At 67.0% G+C, this 16,927-nt stretch overlaps 1 protein-coding gene across 2 annotated transcripts in view; it reads left to right on the top strand.

The window, feature by feature from the left end:
• Positions 1–16,927, top strand: part of VARS2 (valyl-tRNA synthetase 2, mitochondrial) — a 19,751-nt gene extending 2,824 nt beyond the window's left edge. The window contains exons 6-31 of one of the 2 annotated variants that reach the window (XM_087729828.1): positions 424–490; positions 569–666; positions 766–847; positions 920–1,039; positions 1,108–1,219; positions 2,375–2,463; positions 3,056–3,146; positions 3,491–3,618; positions 4,200–4,303; positions 4,418–4,499; positions 4,585–4,661; positions 5,522–5,712; positions 6,320–6,390; positions 6,495–6,620; positions 7,064–7,168; positions 8,002–8,070; positions 8,165–8,243; positions 8,331–8,458; positions 8,549–8,701; positions 9,245–9,445; positions 9,549–9,660; positions 10,366–10,544; positions 11,331–11,423; positions 11,576–11,648; positions 12,004–12,138; positions 12,677–12,885. In XM_087729828.1, coding sequence (XP_087585954.1) covers positions 424–490; positions 569–666; positions 766–847; positions 920–1,039; positions 1,108–1,219; positions 2,375–2,463; positions 3,056–3,146; positions 3,491–3,618; positions 4,200–4,303; positions 4,418–4,499; positions 4,585–4,661; positions 5,522–5,712; positions 6,320–6,390; positions 6,495–6,620; positions 7,064–7,168; positions 8,002–8,070; positions 8,165–8,243; positions 8,331–8,458; positions 8,549–8,701; positions 9,245–9,445; positions 9,549–9,660; positions 10,366–10,544; positions 11,331–11,423; positions 11,576–11,648; positions 12,004–12,138; positions 12,677–12,741 — 2,830 coding nt within the window. In that variant the 3' untranslated portion in view covers positions 12,742–12,885. Of the gene's footprint in view, positions 1–423; positions 491–568; positions 667–765; positions 848–919; positions 1,040–1,107; positions 1,220–2,374; positions 2,464–3,055; positions 3,147–3,490; positions 3,619–4,199; positions 4,304–4,417; positions 4,500–4,584; positions 4,662–5,521; positions 5,713–6,319; positions 6,391–6,494; positions 6,621–7,063; positions 7,169–8,001; positions 8,071–8,164; positions 8,244–8,330; positions 8,459–8,548; positions 8,702–9,244; positions 9,446–9,548; positions 9,661–10,365; positions 10,545–11,330; positions 11,424–11,575; positions 11,649–11,978; positions 12,139–12,676; positions 15,934–16,248; positions 16,350–16,756 lie in introns of those variants that run through there. The other variant, XM_087729827.1, reaches the window with a different exon arrangement.

The raw sequence follows: 16,927 nt of genomic DNA, 5'->3' as shown, positions 1-16,927 counted from the left end.
ATTTGGGGGGTATTTGGGGCGGGGGGGCAGATTGGGACCCTTGGGGGTATTTGGGGGGTATTTGGGGCTGGGGGGCAGATTGGGACCCTTGGGGGTATTTGGGGCTGGGGGGGCAAATTGGGGCCCTTGGGGGCATTTGGGGCTGGGAGGGGCACATGGGGTCCCCCCGGGGGTATTTGGGGGGGTCTCGGGGGTTATTTGGGGCTGGGGGGGGGCAAATTGGGGCCCGTGGGGGTATTTGGGTCCTTAAGGGCAGATTTGGGGGTGCTGGTGAGTCCTGGGGGGGGGGGTTGGAGGCACCCATGGGTGCTTTGGGGGTTGGGGGGGGTCCCGGGGTCACCCCTGGGTGCTGGGGGGGGCTCAGTCCCCCCCCGCCCCCCCCCCCCCCCCCCCCCAACGCGGGTGCCCACGGTGCCGTGGCAGGCGGCGGATGCAGGGCTGGACCGTGCTCTGGGTGCCAGGCACCGACCACGCTGGCATCGCCACCCAGGTGAGACCCCTGTCCCCCCCCCCGTGTCCCCAACGCCCCCCCCCGTGTCCCCAACGTGTCCCCCCGCCGTGTCCCCAGGCGGTGGTGGAGCGCTGGCTGTGGCAGCACCGAGGTTTACGGCGTCAGGATCTGACCCGCTCCCAGTTCCTGCAAGAGGTCTGGGCCTGGAAAGACCGGTGAGGGTGACAACGGGGACACGGGGGTGACAAAATGGCATGGGGTGACAAAATGGCACGGGGTGACACCCCAAGGACGTGTCACCCCCCCTGCGCCAGGCACGGTGACGAGATCCTGCAGCAGCTGCGGGCGCTGGGGGCGTCGCTGGACTGGAGCCGCTGCGCTTTCACCATGGACTCCGTAAGCCCGGTCCCCAAGGGTCCCCCCAGTGTCCCCCAGTGTCCCCCGGTGTCCCCAACTGTGTCCCCTCAGGGTTTCTCACGGGCGGTGGCGGAGGCTTTCGTCCGGTTGTACGAGGCCGGGTTGATTCACCGCGACCGACGTCTTGTCACCTGGTCCTGCGCCCTGCGCTCCGCCCTGGCCGACGTGGAGGTGAGCGTGTCCCCAAAGTGTCCCCAAAGTGTCCCCGAGGTGCGCTGAGCCCCTCCACCTCTCGGCAGGTGGAGCCCCGCACCCTGACGGGCCCCACGGCGCTGCGCGTCCCCGGCTGTCCCCAACCCGTCACCTTCGGCGTCCTCGTCACCTTCGCTTACCCCGTGGAGGGCGGGGACGGTGAGTGGCTCGTGGGACCCTCGCGTGGCCTCGAGTGTCCCTTTGTCCCCTCCTGTCCCCTTCCGCACGCGGCCCTGCGCGTCCCGCCTGGTCCCGGGTCCTCCAATGTGCTCTGCCGCGCGCGTGTGTGTCCCCTGCCGTGTCCCTGGCGTGTCCCCCGTGTCGTTGAGTGTCCCTCTGTGTCCCCCCCCGTGTCCCTGGCGTGTCCCCCGTGTCCTTGAGTGTCCCCCTGTGTCCCCCGCCGTGTCCCCCGCCACGTCCCCTGTGTCCTTGAGTGTCCCCCTGTGTCCCCCGTGTCCTTGGGTGTACCCCGGCGTGTCCCTGGCGTGTCCCCCCGTGTCCTTGAGTGTCCCTGGCGTGTCCCCCGTGTCCTTGAGTGTCCCCCTGTGTCCCTGGCGTGTCCCCCATGTCCCCCCCCATGTCCCTGGCGTGTCCCCTGTGTCCTTGAGTGTCCCCCCGTGTCCCCCCGCTGTGTCCTTGGCGTGTCCCCTGTGTCCTTGAGTGTCCCCCCGTGTCCCCCCGCTGTGTCCTTGGCGTGTCCCCTGTGTCCTTGAGTGTCCCCCCGTGTCCCCCGTGTCCTTGGGTGTACCCCGGCGTGTCCCTGGCGTGTCCCCCCGTGTCCTTGAGTGTCCCTGGCGTGTCCCCCGTGTCCTTGAGTGTCCCCCTGTGTCCCTGGCGTGTCCCCCATGTCCCCCCCATGTCCCTGGCGTGTCCCCTGTGTCCTTGAGTGTCCCCCCGTGTCCCCGCGCTGTGTCCTTGGCGTGTCCCCTGTGTCCTTGAGTGCCCCCCCGTGCCCCCCGCTGTGTCCCCCGCCACGTCCCCCGTGTCCTTGAGTGTCCCCCCGTGTCCCCCCGTGTCCTTGAGTGTCCCCCTGTGTCCCTGGCGCGTCCCCCGTGTCCCCCCCGTGTCCTTGGCGTGTCCCCCGTGTCCTTGAGTGTCCCCCCGTGTCCCCTGCCATGTCCCTGGCGTGTCCCCCGTGTCCTTGAGTGTCCCCCCGTGTCCCCTGCCATGTCCCTGGCGTGTCCCCCGTGTCCTTCAGTGTCCCCCCGTGTCCCTGGCGTGTCCCCCGTGTCCCCCCCGTGTCCCTGGCGTGTCCCCTTTGTCCTTGGGTGTCCCCCCGTGTCCCTGACCCCCGCGTCCCCTCCCCGCGTCCAGGCCTGGAGCTGCCGGTGGCCACGACGCGCCCCGAGACGATGCTGGGGGACGTGGCCGTGGCCGTGCACCCCGACGACCCCTGTTATACGGTAAGGGGGCGGGGCCTCCTCCGGGGGGCGGAGCCTGAGGGCCAAGGGGGGCGGGGCTTCTGGGAGGGGTTGGACAGAGCTTATGGGGGGTGGGGTTTGCAGGCAAGGGGTGGGGCTTGGGGAAGGGGGTGGGGCTTGCAGCCAGGGGGTGGAGTGTCCTGCAGGAGGCGGGGCTTCGGTGGCAGGGGCGGGACTGCCTTGCAAGGCATTGGCTGGGAGGGTGGTGAGGTTATAGCCACGCCCCCTCTTTCCTGGGAGGGTGTGTCCATATAAGGTGAAGGGGTGGGGCTTGGGGCTAGAAAGGGTGGGGTCTTCCTGTTGGGGGTGGAGCTTTGTTGGGTTTAAAGGACTCGGGGGGTGGGGCCAAGGGATGGGGCGGGGCTTGGAGATCTGGGGTGGAGCCTTTTATTTCCCTGGAGCCTGCCAGGGATTGGTCAGCACAGCGTGATGTCAGGGGGCTAGCTCTGCCCCCAAAGGGGTGGGGCCTGCATCGGTGGGGTGGGACCCAGGTGCTCTTAAAGAGACAGTGCCTGGTGGGTGGGGCCTGGCTGGGGAGGGGCGGGGCTTGCAGTGACCCCGCCCCTTCCCCCAGCACCTCCATGGCCGCCACCTCTGTCACCCCTTCACGGGACAGCTCCTGCCCGTCGTCACCGACCCCGCCGTGGAGCCCGCCCGTGGCACCGGTACTGGGACCAGTATGGGGGCAGGACTGGGACCTACACTGAGGGTGGGGGGCATGGGGACCAGTAATGGGACCGGGACCAGTATGGGAGGGATAGAGACTGGTCTGGGCATGGGTGTCCCAGTTTGGGGAGGTGACTGGTTCCTTTTTGGGGAGGGGAGGTGTCACTGGTGGTGGCAGGGGGTGACAGCGGTGGCAATGGGTGACAGCGGGAGGGGGTGAGAGTGGCTGTGGGGGTGACGAGGGGTGGCCACGGGGACAGCGGGTGGTGGCAGGGGGTGAGGGTGGCCGTGGGGCTGACCAGGGGTGGCAGCAGCGGTGACAACGCGTCCCCGGTCCCCGCAGGGGCGGTGAAGGTGACACCGGGGCACAGCCCCCCTGACCTGGCGCTGGCCCGGGCCCACGGGCTGCCCCTGCTCTCCGTCATTGGGGACGATGGCACCATGTGTCCCCCGGGCGGGGGGTGGCTCCAGGTACTGCCGTTCCCCGTGTCCTTTCCGTCCTCGTGTCCCCAAATCGTGTCCCCTGTCCCCAATCAGTTCCCTGTGTCCCCTCCACCTCCGCGTCCCCTCTCCTCAGCCGCATCGCTGTGGCCCCTCCGTCCCTGTGTCCCCAGCTCTGTCCCCGTCACTTCCCAGTGTCCCCTCTGTCCCCAGCTGTGTCCTTTGTGTCCCCTCTGTCCCTGGTCGCTTCCGTGTGTCCTTCCTGTCCCCATGTCCCTGGCTGTGTCCCCTCTCACTTCCCAGTGTCCCTTCTCGTCTCTCCAGCTGTGTCCTTTGTGTCCCCTGTCACTCGCCTGCGTCCCCTCTGTCTCTGTGTCCCTAGCTGTGTTCCTTGTCACTTCCCTGTGTCCCCTTTGTGCCTGTGTCCCCTGTCACTTCCCAGTGTCCCCAGCTGTCTCCTCTGTCACCAGCTCTGTCTCCTGTCATTTCCCTGTGTCCCTATCTCTGCTCCCTGTCACTTCCCAGTGTCCCCGCTGTCCCCAGCTCTATCTCCTGTCACTTCCCGGTGTCCTGTCTGTCCCCATGTCCCCAGCTCTGTCCCCTGTCCCCAGGGCGTCCATCGCTTCGTGGCACGGGAGAAGGTGGTGGCGGCGCTGGCCGAGCGAGGGCTGTACCGCGGCGCCCAGGATCACGCCATGACGCTGCCCATGTGCAGGTACCGCTGTCCCCACCCTGTCCCCTCCCTGTCACCTTTTCAGGACACACGTCCGTCCCCTCCCACCACGGGGACACGTCCCTAGGGACTGAGGTGACCTCGATGTCCCCGCAGCCGCTCGGGGGATGTCATCGAGTACCTGCTGAAGAGCCAGTGGTTCCTGCGGTGCCGGGAGATGGCACAGCGTGCCCAAGAGGTGACAGGGACACGGGGACATGGCAGGGGCGGGGAGGGGACACACCCGGGCGCCTGGATCCGTGACCCTCCCCTTTCCCCCGCAGGCGGTGACATCAGGACATCTCAAACTTGTCCCCAAATTTCACGAGAAGAACTGGAAGACGTGGATGGACAATGTTGGGTGAGGAGGGGGGCACCCAGGTGTCCAGGGGTGGGCACCCAGGCATCCAGGAGGGGCACCCAGGCATCTGGGGAGGGCACCCAGGCGTCCGGGAGGGGCACCCAGGTCTCCAGGGGGGCACCCACGTCTCCAGGAGTGCACCCAGGCATCCAGGGAGGGCACCCATGTGTCCAAGGTGGGCACCCAGGCATCCAGGAGGGGCACCCAGGCGTCCAGGGGAGGACCCAGGCATCCGGGGGGGCACCCAGGTATCCGGGGGGGCACCCAGGTCTCCAGGAGGGGCACCCAGGTCTCCAGGGGGGCACCCAGGCATCTGGGGAGGGCACCCAGGCATCCAGGAGGGGACCCAGTGTCCAGGAGGGCACCCAGGCGTCCAGGGAGGGCACCCAGGTCTCCAGGAGGGGCACCCAGGCATCCAGGGGAGGACCCAGGCATCCGGGGGGGCACCCAGGCATCCAGGAGGGACACCCAGGTGTCTGGGGGGGGACCCAGGCATCCAGGGGGGCACCCAGGCATCTGGGGAGGGCACCCAGGCGTCCGGGAGGGGCACCCAGGTCTCCAGGGGGGCACCCACGTCTCCAGGAGTGCACCCAGGCATCCAGGGAGGGCACCCATGTGTCCAAGGTGGGCACCCAGGCATCCAGGAGGGGCACCCAGGCGTCCAGGGTGGGACCCAGGCATCTGAGGTGGGCACCCAGGTCTCCAGGAGGGGCACCCAGGCATCCAGGGGGGCACCCAGGTCTCCAGGAGGGGCACCCAGGCGGCCGGGGGGGCACCCAGGTGTCTGGGGGGGGACCCAGGCATCCAGGGGGGCACCCAGGCATCCGGGCCCCACTGATATCACCCCCTGCTCCCCCCAGGGACTGGTGCCTCTCACGGCAGCTGTGGTGGGGGCACCGGGTGCCAGCGTACCGGGTGGGGGTTCCCCCGGCGGGGTCCCCCCCCGAGCACCCCGAGGGACTCTGGGTCGTGGGGCGCAGCGAGGCCGAAGCGCGTGCCGCCGCCGCCCGCACCCTCCGCTGCCCCCCCGACGAGCTCCAGCTCCAGCAAGGTGAGGAGAGGGAGGGGTGGGGGGCACCCCAAAATCCCCCTGGCATCCCCACATTCCCCTGTGCACCCTAAAACAACCCTGCGTCCCCCCAAAATCTCTCCCGTTGCCCTAAAAGTTTCTCTGCCCTCTCAAATCTTCCTCCTGCACCCCAAAACCCTCTTGGGACCTCCCCAGCCGTGCTCTGGCACCCCTAAATCCGTCCCCAGCACTCTCTGGTCTTCCTTAGCACCCGAAAATCATTCTCTAGCACCCAACCCCACTCTCAGCACCCCAAACTTCCCCTCCACACCTCCCCATCGGCCCCCAGTCGCCCTCTGTCAGCCCCCTGCCCGCGCCCAGCACCCCCAAAATCCCCCACCCGCCTCCCCAGGCGCCCCATGCCACCTCCCACCCAGCTCCAGCACCCCTCTATCACCCCAGGTCCTCCCAGTCCCCCCCCCCCCGGCTCCCAGGCCTTTTGGGGTCTCCCCCAACCCCCCCAGGCTCCCAGGCCTTTTGGGGTCTCCCCTAACCCCCCCAGGCTCCCAGGCCTTTTGGGCCCCCCAAATCCCCCCCCCAGGCTCCCAGGCCTTTTGGGGTCCCCCCTGACCCCCCCAAACCCTTGCAGACCCTGACGTCCTGGACACCTGGTTCTCCTCCGCGCTCTTCCCCTTCGCCGCGCTGGGCTGGCCCGAAGAGGTGAGTTGGGGGGGACGCAGAGGGGACACGGGGGGGACGCAGGGGACACGGGGGGACACAGGGGACAGCGTCCCCACCCCCGAGTCCCCCCCCTCTGTCCCCAGACCCCCGACTTGCAGCGTTTCTACCCCACGACTGTGCTGGAGACGGGCAGCGACCTCCTCTTCTTCTGGGTAGCACGCATGGTCATGCTGGGCCAGCAGCTCACCGGGCGCCTGCCCTTCTCCCAGGTACCCGCAGTGTCCCCGCCAATGTCCCCACGAGTCCCCCTGTGTCCCCTTGGGGTCCCCAACAGCCCCCTGTGTCCCCAACATCCCTTCATCTCTTCCCCATCTTGTGCGTTCTTGGGGTTCCTACTGGTTCCTTGTTGCTTCTCGGAGCTCCTCGGCATCCCTGGGGGTCCCCTGGGGGTCCCCTGTGTCCCCTGGGGGTCCCCAGTGTCCCCAAGGCTCCCTTCTTCCCATTCTTCTGACTGTCACGTTCCTTCTCGGGGGTCCCTGTCCCACTCCGGGGCTCCTCAGTGTCCCCAAGGGTCCCCTTTTCCCTCTCTCCAGGGTGTCTTGAGGCTCCCAGGGGTCCCTGTCCCCCCTCGGGGGTCCCATGTGTCCCCCCCCGTGTCCCCCCCCCGTGTCCCCCAGCGCTGTCTGTCCTGGTGTCCCCCTCCCCCACCCAGGTCCTTCTGCACTCGCTGGTGCGCGACAGCCACGGGCGCAAGATGAGCAAATCCCTGGGCAACGTCATCGACCCCCGCGACGTCATCGCCGGCGCCTCCCTCCAGGTACCGCAGACCCTACAACAACAAACGCCCCCCCCTCCGGCACAGACACCCCCCCCCCCCCCCCCCCCAACAACCCCCCTGGAGACCCTACGATAACAAATCTGCTTTCGGGGAACCCTGTAGCAATCAACATGTTTTTTGGAGACCCTACAATAACAGATTTTGCTTCAGGACAGCCTACAAGGATAGATTTTTCTTCAGGAGTCCCTACAATAACATTCAGGAGACCCTACGATAACAGTTATTCATTCAGGAGACCCTACAATAACAGGTCATCTTTTGGGAGATCCTACAATAACAGATCTTCTTTCAGGAGGCCCTACAATAACAGATTTTCTTTCAGGAGACCCTACGATAACAGGTCTTCCTTCAGGAGACCCTACGATAACAGGTCTTGTTTCAGGAGACCCTACGATAACAGGTCTTGTTTCAGGAGACCCTACGATAACAGGTCTTGTTTCAGGAGACCCTACGATAACAGGTCTTGTTTCAGGAGACCCTACGATAACAGGTCTTGTTTCAGGAGACCCTACAATAACATTCAGGAGACCCTACGATAACAGGTCTTGTTTCAGGAGACCCTACGATAGCAAACTCTCACCTTGAAAACCTTCTAACAACATATTTTTTATGTCCCGAAGGCCCAATAATAACAAACCCCATTCTGGAGACCCTACAAAAACACAGCGTGTTGCCCGACTCTTCTCCGAGACCCTACAATAACAAACCCCCAGAGACCCCAAGAGAGGGTGACGGAGACGCCACGGTGACAGACCCGTGACAACACGGCCACCGCCGCCCCTTTGTTTACTGTAGGGTCTCCTGTCTTGCAGGAGCTGCAGGAGAGGCTCCACCGCAAAATCCTGGACCCCCACGAGGTCACGGTGGCCACAGAGGGCCAGGTAGGGCCCGTCCCCGTCCCTGTCCTCCCCGTCCCTGTCCCCCCCCCCCCAACCTGTCCCTGTCCCCCCCTAACCCTTCCCCGTCCCCCCCCAGAGGCGCCAGTTCCCCCACGGCATCCCCGAATGCGGCACCGACGCCCTCCGCATGGCCCTGTGCTCCCACAACGTCCACGGTAAGGGATGGAGGGAAGGCCGGGACCCCGCCGCACCCCGGGGTGGCCCTGGCCCCGCCCTGGGGACCCCCCCCTTTGCGTCCCCAGGTGACGACGTCCGCCTGGACGTGGGGACGGCCCTCAGCTACCGTCACTTCTGCAACAAGATCTGGAACGCCGTCAAGTTCGTCCTCGCCGCTCTGGGGCCGCGTTTCGTCCCCCAGCCCCCCGAGGAGGTACCAGGGTGGGGTGGTGGAGGTCAGGGTGGGGGTCCAGCGCCTCGGGACCCCCCACCCATCACCCTTCCTCCTCCTCTTCCTCGGCAGACGGTGCCGCAGCACCCCATGGACCGCTGGGTGCTGAGCCGGCTGGCGCAGGCGGTGGGCGAGTGCGGGCGGCGGATGGAGGCCCTGGAGGTCCACGGCGCCGTCGCCGCCGTCCACCATTTCTGGTTGCGCAGCTTCTGCGACGTCTACCTGGTGGGTGGCCCCGTCCGTCTGTCCTGCGTGGTCCCATCTGTCTGTCCTGCTCGGCCCCTTGCCTCTCCCCTGGGTGTTAAGCCCAGTCGTATCCCACTGAGTGCGTCCGCCTGTCTGTCCCACCCAACCCGTTGTAGCTCCTTGGCCGTTAAACCCAACCCATCTCGGTGTGGTTGATGGTGTCCGTCTGTCCATCCGCCCCAATCCATCAGCTCTCCTTGAGCGCTGACCTTAGTCTGCTCCCTTGAGTGCGTCTGTCCATCTGTCCCACCCCACCTGTTGAACGTTGAGCCCAACCCATCCCGTGGTTGACCCCATCCGTCTGTCCGTCCCTCTTGTCGCATCCTCTTGGGTCTCAACCTTTGTCCACCCTCACCCTGTTGACCACGTCCGTCTGTCCGTCCATCCATCCATCCATCTCCTCCAACGCTCCCCCTCTCCTTGCTCAACTGCGTCCGTCCGTCCATCTCACCCAAACCGCGTTGCCTCCTTGACCGTTTCCCCCCCCTCTCTAACCCCCGCCGTCCGTCTGTCCGTCCGCAGGAGACGGCCAAACCCGCCCTACGGGATCCGGCAGCCGCAGCCGAGACGCGCCGGACCCTGCTGAGCTGCGCCGAGCTGGGCCTGCGCCTCCTCGCCCCCTTCGCCCCCTTCCTCAGCGAGGAGCTCTGGCAGCGCCTGCCCCGCGCCCCCCCGGCGCCCCCCACCCTCTGCCTCGCCCCCTTCCCCGACGCCGCCCGCCTGGTGGGTGCTGCCGCCCTTTGCGGGGGGGGGGGGGGGGGGGGAGCTCAAGGGGGGGGTTGCACCCCCTTGACACCCCCTTTTCCCTCTCTGTCCCCCCCCTCAGGCTCACTGGCGCTGTCCCAAGATGGAGGCCGAGGTGGCGGCCATGCAGGAGGTGGTGAGAGCGGCGCGAGCCCTGCGGGACACCTTTCGCCTCGGCGCTGCCCGGCCCCCCGGTGAGTGCGGCGGCTGGGGGACAAGATGGCCGCCGGGGACACACCCACCCACACGACTACATGTCCCAGCATGCCTTGGGGCACCCAAGATGGTTGCCAGAGTGTGGAGGGACTACAAGTCCCAGCATGCCTTGGGTCACCCAAGATGGCTGCCAGCATGGTGGTGGGCGACTACAAGTCCCAGCATGCCTTGGGGCACCCAAGATGGCTGCCAGCATGGTGGTGGGCGACTACAAGTCCCAGCATGCCTTGGGGCACCCAAGATGGCTGCCTGGGTGGGGTTGGGAGGGGACCACTGGGTGCTGGGACCCAACCAAGATGGCTGCCAGGGCTAAGGGGGAGGGCAACAGCTCCCAGCATGCACTGGGGCCCCCAAGATGGCTGCTGGGGCTGTGGAGGACTACAAGTCCCAGCATGCCCTGGGGCAGCCAGGTAGAGTCAAGATGGCTGCCATGGGGGACTACAAGTCCCAGCATGCCCCTGGCTCCTCCCCCATGCCCCAAGATGGCGGCTCCCACTGGAGGCGGCCATGTTGCCCAGCCCACCACAGGGAGCAGGGCTGGAGGCCTGGCAATCCCAGCATGCCCCGGGCTCGGGGGAGCAGCCATGTTTCCCCACACTCCCCAGGTGGGGGCAGCCATGTTAGGGGGCGGGGCGTAGGCGGCCACGCTTGGAGGCGGGGCTATCCCAGCATGCCTTGCGCAGTGGCGGTGCGGTGCCCAACGGAGGCGCAGGATTCGCTGGCGGCGCTGGGCCCCGCCCTCCAGGCCCTGGCGCAGGCGGGGCCTCTGCAGCTCCTCCCCCTGGGGGCGGAGCCAGAGCCGGGCCCCGGCTGGGTGGGGGCACCCGCGGGCCCCGACACCCACGTCTACCTCTGCCTGCGGGTGAGTGGGGGCCCCGCGGCATTGTGGGACGCGGGGGACTTGGGGGGGGGGACCCAGTGGCATCATGGGACACTGGGGGACCCCAGGGCATTGTGGGATGCTGGAGGACTTGGGGGGGGACCCAGGGGCATCATGGGACACTGGGGGACCCCAGGGCATTGTGGGATGCTGGAGGACTTGAGGGGGGACCCAGGGGCATCATGGGACACTGGGGGACCCCAGGGCATTGTGGGATGCTGGAGGACTTGAGGGGGGACCCAGTGGCATCATGGGACACTGGGGGACCCCAGGGCATTGTGGGATGCTGGGGGACTTGGGGGGGACCCAGGGGCATCATGGGACACTGGGGGACCCCAGGGCATTGTGGGATGCTGGAGGACTTGGGGGGGGACCCAGGGGCATCATGGGACACTGGGGGACCCCAGGGCATTGTGGGACGCTGGAGGACTTGGAGGAGGACCCCAGGGCATTGTGGGATGCTGGAGGACTTGGGGGGGGGACCCAGTGGCATCATGGGACACTGGGGGACCCCAGGGCATTGTGGGACGCTGGAGGACTTGGAGGGCAGCCCAGGGTATCATGGGACACTGGGGGACCCCAGGGCATTGTGGGATGCTGGGGGCCATGATGGGAAGAACCCTGGGAGAACCGGGGAGGACCTAAGCTGACCCCAGGGCATTATGGGACAGCGGGGGTCCCCCCAAGGCACTGTGGGATAGCGGGGGGGTCCCCCCAAGGCCCTGTGGGATAGCGGGGGACCCCCCCTTTCCCTCCTGTCCCCCCCAGGGGCTGGTGGAGCCGGCGGCCGCCCGGGCCCAGCTGCGCGCCCGCAGCCGCAGCCTCCAGCGGCGCCTCGAGAGCCCCGGGGGGGCCCAGCAGGTACCGCCCCTTCCTGGCGCTCAGGCCCCGCCCCCCCAACGACTCCAGGGGCCGGGGGGGGGCTCGTTAACCTCCTTAGCATGGGGGGGGGGGCGGCTTCATTAGCGCTGCCCTCATTAACGCTCCCCCCCCCCCCCCCCCCCTTTCCCTAGGTTGCCATTCTCCGCTCCGAGCTTGCCCGCCTGGCCCAAGCGCTGGAAGCCCTGGACCCCCCCGAGGACCCTGGTGTGCGGGGAGGGGACCCAGGCGTTCGGGGGGACCCCGGGACCCAATAAACCCCCCGCTCCCCCCCCCCCCCACCCCGGGGGAACCCCGTAACGACTTCCCCCGCCTCGTTCTTTCTGGTCGGGGACGTGTCACGAGCTGCGCGGTCTCAGCCGAGCGATGGGGGGGGGGGGAGGGAGGGGGCGGGGATCCAGGCAGCCGGGCTCCGCCCCTTCTCGCCAGTGGATCTGGTTCAAGGATCCCCAGCCGCCGGCGGGATCCGGGAGCTGCCGGCACCCCGAAATCATCACCGGCACCCCAAAACCCGGTTCCTGGAGACCGGCTGCGGTGGTGACGTCATAACTGTCACCGCGAGCCCCGGCACCGGCACCGCGATGTTGTAACCGGCACCGGCATCCCCGAAACTGGCACCGGGACCCCCCCAAAGTCGGTCGCAGGATCCTGTCGCCGACACCGGCACCCCCAGGGTTGTCACCTGCTGTCACTTCAGGTACCTGTCACCCCCCCCGTGTGTCCCCTTGTCCCCCCCTGTCCCTCCTGGGGTCCCCTCTGTCCCCTGGTCCCTCCTCGGGGTCCCTCGTGTCCCCCCCGGCCCCTCCCCACCATCTCCCCATGTCCCCTGTGCGTCCCCTCATCCCTCCTGGTGTCCCCTCACGTCCCCTCCGTGTCCCCCCGTCCCTCCTGGGGACTTCTGTCCCCTCCATGTCCCCTCATCCCTCCTGGTGTCCCCTCACATCCTCCCTTCCCTCCTGGGGTCCCCCGTGTCCCCTCCATGTCCCCCTGTCCCTCCTGGGGTCCCCTGTGTCCTCTCCGTGTGTCCCCTTCTGTCCCCCCATGTCTCCTCCATGTCCCCCTGTCCCTCCTGGGGTCCTTTCTGTCCCCCCTATGTCCCCTCATTCTCCCTGGGGTCCCCTCTCCCCCCCCAGTGTCCCCTCCACATCCCCCCGGTGGCCTTTCTCCCTCCCCCAGGGATGTCCCGTGTCCCCGTGCCACCCCCAGTGACGTCCCCGTCCCCTCTGTCCCCCCAGGTCCCTGCCCATGGCCGAGGGGTGCTCGCACGCCGTCCCCCCGCGTCCCCTCCCCGGGGAGGTGACGGCCACCCCCGGGGACGTCACCACGGACCCCGAACCTGCATGGGGACAGGCTGGAGGCGTCCCCGAGGGGGAAGGTGACAGCGGTGTCCCCATGGACACTGTCACCGTCACCCCCTGGGCCAGCGGCATCACCATCACCGTCACAGCGGCCCCGGCGGACGAGGACACCGGGGACTTTGGGGACGAGGACGTCCCGGGCTTCGGGGACGAGGACATCGGGGACGGGGACGTCCCGGTGACAAGTGACGCGGGGCGTGGGGCCGTCCCAGTCGTATGTGACAAGGACATTGAGGACAGGGATGTCACCACCCCAAAGGACGTTGGGGGCAGGGATGTCCCAGCCCCTGCAGACAAGGCTGTCCCGGCTCTAAGGGACATTGGGGACAGGGACATTGTGACCCCAAGGGACGTTGGAGACCGGGATGGTCCAGCCCTTCTGGACAAGGACACTGGGGACAAGGATGTCACGGCCGTAAGGGACAGTGGGGACAGGGATGTCCCGGTTCCTGGGGACAAGGATGTCACCACCCTGAGGGACGTTGGGGACAGGGATGTCCCAACCCTAAGGGACGTTGGGGACAGGGATGTCACCACCCTGAGGGACGTTGGGGACAGGGATGTCCCAACCCTAAGGGACGTTGGGGACAGGGATGTCCCAGCCCATCTGGTCAAGGATGTTGGGGACAGGGATGTCCCCACCCTAAGGGACAAAGAGATTGGGGACAAGGATATCGCCACCCTAAGGGACACTGGGGACAAGGATGTCCCAGTTCCTGGGAACAAGGACATTTGGGACAGGGATGTCACCACCCTAAGGGACAAGGAGAGTGGGGACAGGGATGTCACCACCCTAAGGGACACTGGGGACAAGGATGTCTCAGCTCTAAGGGACATCAGGAATGGAAATGTCCCAGCCCCAGGGGACGTTGGGGACAAGAAAACTGGGGACACACAGGTCTCGGTCGTCAGGGACGTTGGGGACAAGGACGTTGGGGACAAGGACGTCCCAGCTCCACAGGAGCCGGGGGCCACTTGGGTCAAGGATTTTGGGGACACACAGGTCTCGGGCCTGAGGGATGTTGGGGACGCTGGGGACAGGGGTGTCACCACCCCAAGAGATGTTGGGGACAAGGACATTGGGGACAGGGATGTCCCAGCCCTTGGGGACACTGGGGACAAGGACATCGGGGAGCTCCCAGCCCTCGGGGACGCTGGGGACAGGGATGTCCCAGTCCTTGGGGACGTTAGGGCCATCCCCGGCTCTGGGGACAAGGACATGGGGGACAGGGATGTCACCACCCTAAAGGACCCTGGGGACAGGGATGTCCCCATCCCAGGGGACATTGGGGACATCCCGGTCTCCGGGGAGGGGGACAGGGACATCGCTGTCCCGAGGGACGTTGGGGACGTTGGAGGTAAGGACCTTGGGGACAGGGACATTGGGGATGGGGACGTCGGGGCCGCGGATGTCACAGCCCCAGGGGACGTTGGGGACAAGGACAGGGAGAAGGACAGTGACATCACAGCCCTGGGGGACGTTGGGGACAAGGGCAGTGACGTCACAGCCCCAGGGGACGTTGGGGACAAGGACAGGGAGAAGGACAGTGACATCACAGCCCTGAGGGACGTTGGGGACAAGGACAGGGAGAAGGACAGTGACGTCACAGCCCTGGGGGATGTTGGGGACAAGGACAGGGAGAAGGACAGTGACATCACAGCCCCGGGGGACGTTGGGGACAAGGACAGGGAGAAGGACAGTGATGTCACAGCCCTGAGGGACGCTGGGGACAAGGGCAGCGACGTCACAGCCCCAGGGGACGTTGGGGGCAAGGACAGGGAGAAGGACAGTGACGTCACAGCCCCGGGGGACGTTGGGGACAAGGGCAGTGACGTCACAGCTGCGGGGGACGCGGGGGACGGGGGCGTTGGGGACACCTGCGCCGCCGGTGGCATCACCATCACGGTGACGGCCCCCCCCGTGGAGGACGAGGGCGTCCCCAGCGGGGATGAGGACGTCCCCAGCGATGACGTTGCCGCTGATGTCACCACTGCCCTCCCCGGGGAGCGCGGCCCTTGTGACGTCGTGGAGAGCGGCGACATCACAGCCGCCCGCCCCGGTGATGTCACTGCAGGGGGTGACGTCCCCTCCGCTCTCCCTGGGGATGTCCCCGCTGGCGACGTCACCAGGGATGACATCGTTTTCTCCCTCCCTGGTGATGTCACGGCTGAGGATGATGTCGCTTCCTCAGTCCCTGGGGATGACATCATCGTTGACCTCATCGACAGAGGGAACATCACTTCCTTTCTCCCTGAGGAAGCCCTCGCTGGTGATGTCATCACCAAGACTGATGTCATTTCGTCCCTTCCTGGGGATGACATTGCTGGTGGCGTCATCCCTGGGAATGACCTCACTGGTGACATCATCGCTGGGGACATCTTTGCTGGTGGAATAATCACCACGCACGATGTCACTTCCTCCCTTCCTGGGGATGAGCTTGCTGGTGACGTCATGCCCAGAAATGACCTCCCTGATGACATCATCAGCAGGGACAGCATCCCTTCCGCCCTCGGCGCTGATGATGTCATCTCCAGCCACGATCTTACTCCCTCCCTTCCTGGGGATGACCTTGCTGTTGACATCATCCCTGGAAGTGACCTCACTAATGACATTATCGCAGGGGAAGACATTACCTTTTCTGTACCTGGGGATATCCCTGCTGGTGACATCATTGCCATGGATGATGTCACTTCCTCTCTGCCGGGAGACATTGCTGGCCAAGAAGTCAAACCTGCTGGTGACCTCACTGGTGACGTCATCTGTGTGAACGATGGTGATACCTCCGCTTGGAATGACTTCGCTGATGATGTCATGCCTGAGGATGACATCACTTCCTTCATCCCCAGTGGTATTACTAGACATGACATCACTCCCAAGGGTGATGTCCGAGATGATGTCACGCGGGGATCTGACCTTGATGACATCATTGGTGGTGACGTCACCTCCTCCCTTCCGGGAGCCCTCTCTGGCCGTGATGTCAGCCCCGAGGATGACGTCACTGGTGACATCAGGCCTGGAGAGGAGCAACCCGCCACGGTCCTTAAAGAACCCATCCGCCCGGGCGATGACCTCACTGATGACATCACCACTGACGTGCCCAGAGAGGGTGTTGGCAGCCAAGGTGATGCCCCAGGTAAGAGGGGAGGCGGAGCCAAGTGCTGGGGGCGGGGCCTGAAGGCTGGGGGCGGGGCCACAGCCAGAGGGTGTGGCTATGAGTAAGTGGGCGGGGCCAAGGGGCTCAGGTGGGGCTCCGGGGCTGAGGTGGGGCTCCAGGGCTGTGGGTGGGGTGCTGGGGGCGTGGCCTATCACGCAGGGGCGTGGCCAAGGGCGTTTGCAGGTACCAGGGATGGGGCTTGGGGTGGGGGTGGAGCCAGGGGGCTGGGGGCGGGGCCAGAGCGGGCCGAGGGGCGTGGCCTGCTTCCGACCCCACCCCTCTCCCCCTCCCCAGACGCCCCCCAGCCCCAGACGCCCCCCCCGGGCTGCCCCCTCGTCTTCCTCGCCCTCGTCTGCCTCCTCCTCGCCCTCCTCCTCCTCGCCGGCGTCTTCGCGGTACGGCCGGGGGGGGGGGGGCCGGGGGGGTCCTGGGCGCCTGGGTCCCCTGGGGGGGGTCATGGGGGGGCCCCTGGGGGGGTCATGGACACCGGGGTCCCCTGGGGGGTCATGAGGGGGTCCTGGACACTGGGGTCCCCTGGGGGGTCATGGACACCTGGGTCCCTTCGAGGGTCGCGGGGGTCCCCTGGGGGTCCCAGATGCCTGGGTGCCCTCGGGGGTCATGGGGGGACCCCTGGGGGTGTCAGGGGGTCCCCGGGGGGGTCACGGATGCCTGGGTCCCCTGGGGGGTGTCACAGGGTCCCCTGGGGGGTCCCGGGGGGCCCCAGATGCGTGGGTCATCTCGGGGGGTCCCCTGGGGGGGGGCCGGACCCCTGGGTCCCCCCTGACCCCCCCCTCCCCCCCAGGCCGTCCATTACGTCAAGGTCTTCATCATCAGCTCGGCCACCTTCTCCGTGCCGGTGGCCGAATCCTTCCCATGAGCCTTTGCGGTGGGCCAAGATGGCGGCTGGGAGGGGGTTTGGTGTCGCCCCCTCCCCAACCCAGCAGCAATAAAGCCCGCCATTGGCTGCCGCGGA

Source organism: Nipponia nippon, unplaced genomic scaffold (genome assembly GCF_047370975.1).
Source record: "Nipponia nippon isolate SJK-2023a ecotype South Korea unplaced genomic scaffold, ASM4737097v1 scaffold_47, whole genome shotgun sequence".
NCBI classification, from domain to species: Eukaryota; Metazoa; Chordata; class Aves; order Pelecaniformes; family Threskiornithidae; genus Nipponia; species Nipponia nippon.
This window is presented reverse-complemented; position numbering and strand designations above follow the sequence as displayed.